Genomic DNA, 13,679 nt, shown 5'->3' on the forward strand with positions numbered 1-13,679 from the left:
GGCTGAGAGATATTGCCTCATCTTCCTTACAGCCCGGACCTCTCTCCGAGCGATTTTCATTTCTGGACCTTCAAAAAAAACTTCTTGGGAGGCCAGCATTTCAGAACTGACGACGAGGTAAAACACGCTGTCCGATCCTGGCTCCGGTATACAGACAAATCTTTTTATGCTACTGATATCCAGGCATTAGTGAAACGCTGGGGCAAGTGCATATTTAGCAGGAGACTATATAAAAAAATAAATGTAGTTTATTTCACTTCTATAAATACATTTTGTTATTGCGTACCCTTAAAAGTTCCGGTTTGACTTAAACGACTCTCGTATGTATAATATATAGAATATATATATATATATATATATATATATATTATATAATCTAGAATATATATATATATAATCTGTAATTTATTAATATAGTTATAATAACATAGATTAGAGATATTATATAGCTCCATGATATATAAATGAGCGACGCGCATTTGACAGGATCATAGCTAAATTATTATATAAAAATTGAAATAATAAGGAATAGAACCAGTTTACGAGCAATAACCGATGTTACAAAAAATAATTTAAAAAATTTTTGTAACATCGATTATTGCTCGTATACTCTGGTCCTATTCCTTATTATAGCCTTTGCTTCAAACGAGCGGAAATAGTTATTTGTGTAACAAGTGCTGTAAGATGGAAATTGGACGTGCGAAGTGGACGCACGAGCCGGAGGCGAGTGCGATCACCCGCACGTCCAATTTTCAACTTAACACACGTGTTACACACCCTATTTTATGTTGCAAGTGCGTGGAAAGTGGCCCATTACGCACGCGACGCGTGCGTGATAGACGTAAATGCGTGTGACATAAATAATATTTTTATTGTAAAAATTGAAATGTAATCGAAAAATTAAAAATCATGAGAATTTAATCTTTTTCGTGCCTTTCTATAGGTAAAAACTATTTTTCATAATATTCCTTTGCATCGCTTTGTATATATTAAACGGAAATAAACAAAGAAAGTTATTTGTATTTTCGACATTATTAAAACTTTTGACTCTATTTAGTCACTAACACACATATGCTAAAATATCAATATACTAATATACGTCGACATTTGTAATGCCAGTTTTTCCTATATTTAAGAATATTTCAAATTCTTTATATTCTTTTTAAAATTCAATATAAAGATATCTTTAATTTTTCGACATAACAACTTGATTCTCTCTTTGATGTTAAAAGGCATATTAAAAACAACTTCCATTTTTGTGATAAGTTATTATGGTTACACATACACACGCGCGCGCGCACGCACGCACACGCACACCTCTGTAAATAGAAAATTATTTTTGAGAGAAACTATCCCTGAAAATAATTTTAGGCGCAGACGCTTTCTCCAGCAGTATTCTGGGCATAGGACTAGTTTTAAATAGTTTCATACCTTTTGGTCTTGGAATCAAATTGAAAGGTAAGATCTTGTTAATATGGATATCGTTTTCGTTTTAATATTGATCGAATAAACGCATTTTTATATAACTTTAAACGTAATTCATCTTCGATCTCGGAATTTTTAAGTAACTAAATCTTAAAAATTAGTACTTATTGAATAATAGGAAAAAGCACAACTTTTAATAATAAGATAAATAATCAGATTTAATAATAAGATAAAAAAATTGCGTTCAATTTCTTTTTACGATATAGAGTATAGAAACTTTCCTTGTCTGTCCGATTCTTTCGATACATATTGTAAAACGAGCTGTTTTAATAAAGCTTTGAGATCAAGCAGCTCACGTGAACGAACGTTTTGCAAATATAAAAAACGAATCAAAGAATATTCGACGCATTGTTCTTAGGCATGGACTGTTTTCTATTGGCTCTCGAAGTTGTGCGATTGGGAGGTGTGATAATTACGGTATTTCATCTAATGGCTCTGGCAGTCAATCATTATCTGGGCATTCTTAAACCTCTCCATTACCTTTCGATCCTGACGTACAGGTAATACAATTTACTTCTTTGTCGGAAGAATTCCCATAAGCAACGCAGTTATATTTTCATTTTTCTTTCAAGAAATACTACAATTCTATTAGTTTTGCTGTGGGTGTTGCCTATCTCTTTCTTCGCATTGTACTTTAATCTAATCGAGAACAACGGTTTCCAGTCCGAAGGATGCAAAAACAACACGTAAGTGTTTTAACATCAATTACAATTGTTTAATTATCATCATAAAGGATATCTCAATAATAAAAACATTAACATTTTTTCGAATTATTTATACAACGTCAAATAAAAAAGAAAGTTTTGCGTTACATATCTGCTCTCCCGTGAATTACGATACGACCATAAAATTTGGAATTACACTCGTAAACGTTAAAGTATATATATATATATATATATATATATATTTATTTTCAAATCTTTTCTTTCCCTGCAAAGTTTATCGGTCTAATTTTTCAACACCCTATATATCAACCAATTAATTTATACTTTGCAACGTTCTTGTAAAAGTATATGTATATCACGTCCATGCATGCACAAATAAATTTATGTGATTAAATACGAATAATATATATATATATATATATATATATATATATATATATATATATATATACCGGGTGGAGAAAAAGTCCGGGACCGGTGAAATATCTCGAAAACAAGACATTTTAGGAAAAAACGTTTTATACAAAAATTGTTTGGCTCGAAGGGGCACATGAGATGGTGCCATTGGTTTCACCTTGGATGGTCGTTTAAAGCTCACGTGAACGACACCTTTAATTTCTTAAATGGGAACCCCTATTTTTCAATGCATATTCTTGTAGCTAATCTCGAGAGCTTTTCAAGACACTATAATAAAGTATTTTTTCATTAAGAACTTTTGGAATTATAAGGCTTGAAGAAAAAATATGTAATTTGCAACACGCATCTGCATACTTTTTCTTAAAAGCAACTATGCCTTTTTTTATACCAATTGATTCGTCTCATTATTCTGTGCATAAAAGTGTTAACATTACCGAAAACTTAATGTTTTACAAGATATTTTGTATTTTATGTCAAAATACCAAAACCTTCAAGCCTTATAATATTTCACCGGTCCCGGACTTTTTCCCCACCCGGTATACACACACACACACACACACACACACACACACACGCACGCACACACACACACACACACACACACACACACACACACACACACACACACACACACACACACACACACACACACACACGCACACGCACACGCACACGCACACGCACACGCACACGCACACGCACACTCACACGCACACGCACACACACACGCACACGCACGCACGCACACACACACACACACACACACACACACACACACACACACACACACATATATCGAACAAACATCTCAATTTTCAGATTCCTATCTTATAAGCAATTTCGGATGTTGTTCAGCAGCCTCTTTTTCGGGCCCTTCGCGCTGATGGTTTGCATTTACGTTCACATATTCTGCATAGTGAAGAGACATCAAGCCACGAGGCTCCGCTTTCGCAGAACGGGATCTTCCGTTCGTGCGAGAGCGTCGGAAGCGTTACGTAGTAATTCTAGGCAAATGGCGCGTAACGTTAAAGCCATCCACACAACTTTATACATACTTGGTAAGACAGCACAGTGAAAAAGCTGCGCAGTTATTAAGAAAAACGGAGATACTTATAGATAATTATATTGAGTTTTATAGCAAACGCAACTTGAAATATATTTAATTTTTTGCTTCCCGCAAAATTTATATTTCACCGTTCACGCAATTTCTAAGGAAGCTTCGTAATCGGATGGATGCCTGGAGTAATGATGTACATGCTGGTTTGTAACAACTGCGTATTACAACTTAATGGGGTGTCGGCGCGTGGCATGTTCCTCATCTACGCCACAATTAACGGTCTTATTATCCTGAAAACTTTGGTAAATCCCATTATTTACGCCGCCCGAATGCACGAGATTAAAGTAAGTAGTTTATTACATGATAATTAATTACAATTGCTTAATTATCGCCATTAACATATCTTGATAGTGAGAACGCTAAAACTCTGCTATATCAAACTGTGTACAAAATTAAGAATAGTGTACAAATATAGAATAAAATTTTGCGTTATGTATACTTGTTTGCCTGCAAAATATGACTATAAAATTATGAATTATCTTGTACATTAATATCTTATATACTTAATGAAATTTTGAATTATCGTGTATCTTAATTATATTGTATAATTACTTTGAAAATGTATATTTGTATCGATGTTGTTTCTAGTCAATTAGAAGCATTAAATTTTTTATTAAAATTCAAAATATTAGTCCCTAAGGGTTGTAGAAAGACGACTGCAACTAATTAGAATTTTGTTATAAATCGAATAACAACATCTATATTACGAGAACTTCTTGTGTTCGGAATTTTCCACTTGGGGACAAATTTAAAACTGATAGAAACGCGCTATTTCAGATTGCCACGAGGCGAATGCACGACGCCTTTTGCGGGTGGTCAAAGCTCACCTATTTTACTACCGACCGAGGAATCAGCCGAATGTTCAGCAGCGAGGAGAGCAGACATTGGCAATCGAAAACTAGTCGACTATTTCAGAATATGAGCGTTCGGAAAGCTCGAAACGGAAGCACGTACACGTGCGCAGGTTACAATATACACGAATACGGCAACACGCCCGTGTAAAACACGCGATATGTAAGACACGATGCGAAAATATTTTTATGCAACACGTGCATGGAAAGTGCCCCATTACGCACGCTACGCGTGCGTGATAGACCACTTTCCAGGCACTTGCAACATAAAATAGGGAGTGTAAGCCGTGTGTAAAGATGAAAATTCCCGGGTGCGGAGTTTACGCACGAGCCGAAGGCGAGTGCGGTAACCGCACCCGGGAATTTTCATCTTACCTCACTTGTTACACAAATAACTATTATATCACGCGTGCGTGGAAAGTGGCCCATTACGCGCGCGCCATCTGTGCGACAAATAGCCAATTCCATACACGAGTCAAAACAGTGCGGTAATGTAACATTACCGCACTGTTTCGACTCGTGTGTGGAATTGGCCATCCGTCGCACAGATGACGCGCGCGCAATAATGGGCCACTTTCCACGCACTTTGTAATATAAAATAGGGTGTGTAACTATTCCGCGTACTTCATCGTCGAAGAGTCATGCAATACGAGCTAAAAACGAGTGGTGATAGCGGCTGCAACAACATTTTAATAGCATATTGAAAAAGTATGTTCTCTCTCTCTCTCTCTCTCTCTCTCTCTCTCTCTCTCTCTCTCTCTCGCCCCTCTCCCTCTCCTCCTTCCCTCTTTTCCTTTAAATAGTTATAACGTAGCTGTACTCCACTTCATATATGTAGCCTTATTTTTCCTCTTTGTGCAAATTTCTGCAAGAATTATACGTGTACATTCCACGGTAGAAATTACTTCGTTACGGTGACTTTATATATAGGCACGACTTAGAGATAATATCTCTTCTTAATCATGCTAGCATGTTCGTTTATCGTTCAAAATCAAATAAATTTTTATAGGTATATATCAATACCTTAATATAATATTGTATATATTATTATATCATAAACGTTTTATGGATAATTGTATCTCGTGACGTGGCATTTCTTTTTTAATTGCATGCTACGTGACAACATCCGCATTTCATTTATATTCCAAATTTATCAGTAGAAAACCTTTAAGTAGACAAATACAAAAAAGAGAGAACATATTGTATCGTAAAGTTGTCCTCAATTTATAGTTTTTAAAAGAATCTCTATTTATATGTAACTCGAGGCATTGGCATTGACATGAATCTCGGATTTCTACGTTTATAAGAAATAAATATATTTATTTATCGTCGCGTATAACTTACCTACCGTCCACGGCGTCAATAATTTCTGCTCGAATGCCAAGTTCCTCGAAGAGCCTCTGCATCCTTTTACGTCTCTCCGGTCTCCTTAACAGATTTATCATGTAGATGTGATCCAGACCTAGGGTATCCTTCTCTGGATACATCACGAATTCCTTCAAATCATCTGACAACGGCAAATAGTCGCTAAATGCTGTATAAAACGCAAATGTGCTACATCAATCAACATCGTCAACGCGACAATATTGTATATCTGATTGGATATTATGTACACAAACGGAAAATACAAATAAAATGTGGTATTTATTACGAAAAATAAGATCGATTTCCATTTATTTATATTTTGTTCTGCTCGTTTATCATTTATTTATTTTATTTATTTATATTATGCTCTTGTCTCACAAAAGCAAACTTACACAACATTTCTACCTTAGTATTAGTCAACCGTTGCATATCTTCTGCGATAGTCTCATCATTCTCTAAAGGCACCATGACAAAACCGTAGACGTCGTCATTACACACGAACAATGGCACATCTACAACACAAACACAATATTCTGTATATGTTTAGAGTAAAATCCAGTAAGCAACTTGATAGCAGTCTGTTGGTAGATTGGTAACAGATTTAATCAGACATGTCAGCAGATTGACATTAACTGCATCCGCATTCAGCTTATGTTCCGCCAGCAAAGTCTGCTGACATAATCAGACAGCAGATTAGCAGCAGAAACCGCGCAGACAAAGCCTCCTGACAGGCAATGTGAGCAAATTGGTAGCAAAAACCGCACAGGGACCGTATTCTTGAGCCTGCCCTAATGATTTTCGTATGCAATTTTCTATTTGAAAAACATTGAATTTCGCATGCAAGTTTCATGAAAACGATTCGAGAATAGGGCTCCAGAGCCTAAACGGTTTCAGCAGGATCTGCTCGATTTCTGCCGCCAATCTGCTGTCTGATTATGTTAGCAGATTCTATTACACTGTACAACAAAAAATCACTTTTTTCGGGCACAAGAACGAACCTTGCGGCATTCGATAGTTTTTTAGACGCAGAAAATGATCCCGTTTGCCAAATTGCTCTATTACGTCACAATTTTGAGATATTTGCAGTTAAAATTGCAAAAATGAGCTATTTAAAGTGTATTTTGGCATATTATAACTACGATATGTGACGTATCGGAGAAGTTTAATCGCAATCAAAATTAAGTATGTTGTTAGAACTTTCAGCCCTTAAAAGGAATTTTTTGTGTCGCTTATGGTTAAAAAAATATTGATGATTAACGTAGAATCTATTGCGTCAAAGTTGCGACTTCTCCGATTGTGACGTGATAGAGCAAAGTTATAGTTCTGTTGACGTTCTGCTGACATCATGTGATTATATCAGAACCGAGATCAAATCTGTAGTCTATCTGCCGACAGTAGTAGATACTTGGCAAGATCTGCTTTCGACAGACTTGGCTGTTTGGGAAGCTTTACAAAAAATATTAATTTCGACAACAATTAGCAAACGAATGCAATAACAACGACTTTATGACATTTCGACTTTCGATTTGGGTCCTTATTATAAGTAATCTGATAATAAAAAAGTATTCTAACTCCCAACTTGAACATCTGGTGTTTATGAAAATTTTAACAGAAATAATCATAAGTTATGAAGATGTACAAAGTCGGTGGTGACGGGGACCGGTCTTGCTGATGTGTGTGACGACTGTAATCCGCTACTCTCGTTATTAATTAATATGCAAAAAGATTATCAAATAATAAAAAATATCGCGGAGCAACGATCTGTGCGTGTTCATAACGAAGTTAGGAGATGTAAGCTTTTTACAGTCAAAATTAAATCTACTTTTTTCACAGAATTACAAGTTAAGTCAAAGTGCGAGGGCAGAAGTCAATAATTTGGTATTCATGCTTGAAAGAGGCCTTGACCTTTTTTTCTTTTTTTTAATAACGGGTGAAATCCACACGGATACCTCCTCCCCCAGGGTGGGGAGGGCGGTTATGTGGGACTTTAATGACTTTAATGAACAATGACCGCCGGCTAAAGCCTTCTGAAGGTTACTCAGGAGGGTGACAACATATGTCAAGGTCATTGAAATCTGAGAGGAGGCCCCTTTTATGCATAAATACCAATAATTTTAAAGAATCGGCACTTGATCGGTACTAAAAAGGATAAAGAATTTTACTTTATATACCCCAAGGAGGCTTAAAGGGCGTTTTGAAGGGACGTACCCAACCCTAACCTCCAATTCATCCACTTCTTTACTGTTTCCTCCTTTGGACCAACGGTTTAATGTCTCTTCCGAAAGACGGAGCCCAGTTTTCTCCGCATCTTGCACGGAAGGGCGCGGTTTTTTTTTTCGGAAAAAAACTTTTCCATGATTCATGGCTCTAGTGGACTCGAACCTGGTTCCTCAGATTACGAGCCTGGCGCTCTACCATCTATAGACCATACACCGCCGCCCTACTTGATCGGTACTAATCTCACGCTATTATTCGTAATTCATAATTTTAAATGTGACAACTTATACAGGCTTTTTTACTTAAAGTCCTTACCTGATTTATTTGCTCCTATGGCAAAAGTTATGATATCATCCACCGGTCCGTCGTAACCGGTCAGTTTTTCAGCCTTATAAGTAAGACGATCGGAGTAACGTCTTCTCAGATCTATAAAAACTGCGCTGTGGATCATGGGCACATCGTGACATCCAATTTTCTCGCGAAATAGAATCGGCTCGTAGAGCTCCGTCCGCAAGTAATAATGCTCCGCCGTCATTCCGGCCCAAAAATTGCTGTACATGCCGTCCGATCTTAGTAAAGGCGCAACGACGGTATGTCTCTTATGTACCAAATTGCGAATGGTGCTCGGATTCGTCAAAAAAACATCGGCATCCAGCATCTGCAAGAAATTCTCTTTTCTAAGTAATCTTTAAACGTCCGTAGATTTATGGGCGATTCGCAAAAATAACGTACGGAAGAACGTACGGTTTTGTCGAAATATCTAAACAGTACCGGCGAAAAATTTGGACGCACCGGGAGTAAATGCAAAAAGTTGAGATTAACTGACAAAATAAATGATTATAACATTGCTTTAAACAAGTTTCTAAGTTGAGAAAAAATAGGAGAAACTCAAAAATCTTCGCAATATGATATAGTTCCCTTAAGGGGCACAAATAGTGTGACACTTTTGAAAAATCGATTTTTTTTTTTTTGCATTTTTCGATAGTCTATAGCTTCAAGAATAACATACTAAAATTTTAAGAGTGGATCTCAAATAGTTTTTGAACGGCAGCCTTCTAAAGAGTAGCTGCTCGTCGGTCAGAAACGTGCATAAGCTTCGAAAGAGGGTCGATTAGCTCGAAGGAAAGCTTCAGCAACCCAGCAGGTACTTTCTTGAGGAAGAGGAAGGTGAATTATATGGGCCTGGAATAGCAGATTAGCTGTAAGTATGATATTTCTCAATCAAACAATGAAATCAATATTTTTATCTAAACGCGTTTTTCTCAAAACGACATTTTTCAAGTTTGCTGCAGTTCTAACTCGAATACAAATCATCCGATCGACTTGAATTTTTTTGGAGCGTGTTTAGTATTTGTTTTTCTATACAATGACCTTCCAGTTTTTTTATTGGATAAAAAATGTCAATTTGCCATGCAAAAAACCGCGAGATTTTTAAGCGTAATTTGAACTTTTTTTTCAAAACTCCGCCATTTTGTTGGATTTTAATTTTTTTTCATAATCCTAGGTCATTGTACGGGAAATACCTTCTAGTTTAACGGACATTTTTTTTTTTTATTTCAGGCACTCTGAAGGCCGCAATCACTGCAGCAGTGGGAGAACGTTTTTTTTTGGAGACTCGGGAGATGACACATAAGTCGCTGAAAATTGATTATTTTCATACAAAAAAATTACTGCACATAGATCATTTATACACAAATATATTCTCAAAATTTCAAAACATTTGATGCAATACTTTTCTTTTAATAAATTCCCGAAAATCACCTTTTTTTTGGGCAGTCACACTAGTTGTGCCCCTTAACCATCAAATTTGAGTTCCATTGATTGAATTATTACGGAATAAACTAGACTGACGCATAAAAGAGTTAATAAAAAAAAGAAGTTTCTCTACAGAAGGCCCTACAAACGGTTTGGAAGGATATTTCAGGTGAAACACTCTTGAAACTTCTTAATAGAATGACAAAAATTTGCACAGCTATGGAAGCTAGATAGCCTCCAGGAAAGCTCGTAGAGGCTATATATATACGGGAAAAGAGTTTTATAATATACAACAATTTACAATAAAACCGCGAATTTTTCCCACAAAAAAGAGCATTTACTAGATACACTCAACTTTGGCGCTCTCTATCTCTAGTGTTTTTTGAGCCACCGCAAAAAAATATATACGAAAATTGTAGAGAATTGAATCCTCTACAAGTTTTATTGGAACATTTTTTTTATCAAACTAACAGGGGACGATATGAGTGTCAATAAAATTGTTCAACCCCTAATTGACGGCACTTTTTTGGTCTTAACTTTTTTTCCTTGACAATTTTTTTCGAACAAAAGTTGTAGCAAATATTTTTCCCTACAAAACTAAAAAAAAAGAACAAAATGCGACCAATAGAAGCCGAGATATTCAAACTTTAAATATTCACCCCTATTTTCAAGATGGCCGCCGACGCACAGGGAAATTTTGTTGGAACTTTGTGAATTTGGGCATCTCCTATGACCCTCTACTCACCCTCAAAAAATTGGCTTGTCAATCCGTTTTGCCATTTTCAAACCTAATTTTACTGGCCTATTAGTTAGTTTACCAATAGGTTGGAACAACCGGCCTTGAATGAATAAGTATTATGTCGACTTATGCCACTAAATGCATCCACTAGTCTCGCTTGTCTGTATCGTCACCTGAATAAATTTATTCAAGCTTAAGCTTAATCAAGAGACAGTTTTCTATCCTTCTCGATACTTTAAGATATCACGGTGAGTCTCGCTCGTAACTAATATTCAAACAATTTCGTAAAAGTATAAAATTGTGAATTAAAATATATTTTAAATTATTTAGAATTTAGATAAATTTTCAGCTTTTAGATTTTAAACTATTTAAATACATTTATTTTAAATTGTTTAAATAAATTTGTAACTGTGATTTGTGTAGGAGAAATCTTGAATTTACAGTCAAAAATAAAATAACTAACGCTAACAAAAAAGAATATATAAGATATAAGCAGATGTAAGTACAATACATAAAAAGGAAAAGCAACGGGAAAAACAACAAGAATCCCTAACTTTCATGTATACTTTACCGCGCGTATTATAGTATGTGTCAAACGCGCGCGTAACTTATAATAGGGTTTTCATGCGGACGTTAAATTGATAGTACGTTGTATTAGTAGCACAAATGTGACAACTCAGTTTTAATTATAAGCGCACATATATAAATTCTTGGAATATGAAGTCTGTTTCCTATTGCTGAACTGGTTGCACTAGTTCTCCACATTGAAAGAAAAAAGATAAACTCTGAACTAGTGCAGCCTGTTCAGCAACAGAAAACAGACCCATTGATTCCCAAAATCCAAAATAAAGGGAGCTTTCCAGCAAGCGACACAAGTCGACACAAGCATCATTCTATCTTTCTTTTTTGGTAATGATCGAGTAACAAAGATAAAATAATACTTGTGTCGCTTGCTGGAAAGCTCCCATAGATTATCATCCGCCTCGTAACTTCTTCATCCACAACCTTCAAATTTTCCAATCAATCTCATATAAAACCGAGGAAAATATATAAGATGAAAGTCGGGATGAAACTCGTGACTCGAGACCCCGGACTCGTCGATATTACGAGTCGACTGGTATGCATGGTTCCACATGGAGCCATGCATCACCCTAAGGCTGCGTTCGGAAACGCTACCCTGAAGGAAGACTCGGGTGAATAGTGGTGGGGGCAGGGTGCACCCCGGGTGTAAGTAGTTTCCGAAAGGCAAATAAGTAATAAGACATGGCGGATGAAAGGCAATCCCGAGAAGATATTATTGTATCCTGCGCCATGACTACTGGACAAGAATCGATAAGTCCCGGTCTACAATAGGTGTTCTAAGCCCTAAGCCTTAAGAAATTGTTCAATCATAGTTGAATTTGAGGAGAATAATTGACTGTGATTGGTCAATTCTTAGGGCTTAGGGTTTAAAACACCTATTGTAGACTGGGACTAATTAGGATAGCTTTAAGCTCCTTGCACAATGCCAGGCAACAGGCAATAGGAACAGGAAATAACCAAAAAATCGTTAATTACAACCTAAAAAATTCGAATGCTATGATTGGTTGGCAACAGGCAATAGGCACAGAATTTCTAACGTGACGGAAACTCTGTGTCTATTGCCTGTGTCACTGTTTATTCTGCATTTATACATGATTTCTGATTTCTATTCCTTGTTCCTATTGCCTGTTGCCTGGCATTGTGCAAGGGGCTTTAGATATATAGTTTATATCTAGATAGTAATGACACGTTACAGTATAATATCTACTTATGCTGTGGTAATGATGAACCATTGAGTGTTTCTACAGCTTCTACTTCCTTTTAGTAAAATTAGTGGTGCAATTACCAAATAACAATGAAATAATATATTTTTTTATTTAAAATTATCAGTTATTACTTTACAAAAGGAGTGTAAAATATATCGATCGCTTAAGCAACTGTTAAGATATACCTACATAAGATGAATTATTAATTAATATGAATAATAGAAAAACATAATCGTAATAGCATCAAGATATTATTAAACGTAGATAAAATCTGATAATAAATTAGCGGTAGGCAATAGAATATAATTAACCTTACTTAAATCCAACTAATCAGATTAGGTTAACAGTTCGACCAATTCAGCAAATCGCAACGCAAAAAAACTCGGTAAAACATTTTTTATATAAAAACATATTTAAATATATATAATATAATCATACAATATTATATAAAATATGTCCATACTATGTTTTTTTCTCTTGCATAATCTCTGTTCGTATGTACAAGAAAAATAATATGGAAAAAGAATTAGAAAATAATTAAAAGAATAATTTTTGCATTGTTTTTTTATAACAAAAAATAAAGTCTGAGAAATTGTGAAAAATTTGCTCATATAATCATATATAATCATATTTTATATACAATTATTACATTTATATATGATTATATATGATTATAGGCAAATAAATAAACAATGCAAAAACAATAAAAAAACAATGCAAAAATTATCTTTTTAATTCTTTTCTAATTCTCTTTCTTTTTATTTTTCTTGTACATATGAACAGAGATTATACAGAGATTATACATAAAAAAACATACATGGACATATGTGGACATATTTTATATAATATTTTACATAATATATCATATAATTATACATATTTAAATGTTTTGATATAAAAAATTGTTTACCGGGAATAGATAATGGAGCTACGAATTCAAGTATTTAACGCACAATACGCGATATTCGCCAGCCTCGCTTCGAAGAGAAAAGATACGTAATACCTGGTGTATTGTATACGAAGAGAGTATTGGACACAGAGATATACTAGAACCAACTGGAAATGTTTGGAATGGATTCCAATCGAAATTCAATTATTCCCTAGATTTCTATTGCTTTTTAGGGAAAACGAAATAATTTCAATTGGAATCCATTCGGAACAGTTCCATAGAAGAAGAAACTCCATTTCTTCAGTTTAAAAAATGCCGCCAAATGTAATAAGTTACCCGCATTCACACTGAAATTACAGGGTGGAAAATTTTCCTCCTGAGGTGCACCCGGG

At 35.3% G+C, this 13,679-nt stretch overlaps 1 protein-coding gene and 1 long non-coding RNA gene across 4 annotated transcripts in view; one reads left to right on the top strand and one right to left on the bottom strand.

Annotated features, from left to right (window-relative positions):
* LOC139814470 (glycosyltransferase 25 family member) overlaps window positions 1-13,679 on the bottom strand; it is a 114,070-nt gene that overhangs the window by 52,698 nt on the left and 47,693 nt on the right. For all 3 annotated transcript variants that reach the window (XM_071780742.1, XM_071780741.1, XM_071780740.1), the window contains exons 3-5: window positions 8,433-8,775; window positions 6,293-6,412; window positions 5,880-6,069 (exon numbers count right to left, since the gene is read on the bottom strand). In XM_071780742.1, coding sequence (XP_071636843.1) covers window positions 5,880-6,069; window positions 6,293-6,412; window positions 8,433-8,775 — 653 coding nt within the window. The remainder of the gene's footprint in view (window positions 1-5,879; window positions 6,070-6,292; window positions 6,413-8,432; window positions 8,776-13,679) is intronic.
* On the top strand, window positions 8,788-9,866 carry LOC139814478 (uncharacterized). Its single transcript, XR_011732467.1, has 2 exons — window positions 8,788-9,318; window positions 9,678-9,866. It is a non-coding gene; the product is annotated as an uncharacterized lncRNA (long non-coding RNA).

This window comes from Temnothorax longispinosus, chromosome 6, assembly GCF_030848805.1.
Source record: "Temnothorax longispinosus isolate EJ_2023e chromosome 6, Tlon_JGU_v1, whole genome shotgun sequence".
Taxonomy (NCBI): domain Eukaryota; kingdom Metazoa; phylum Arthropoda; class Insecta; order Hymenoptera; family Formicidae; genus Temnothorax; species Temnothorax longispinosus.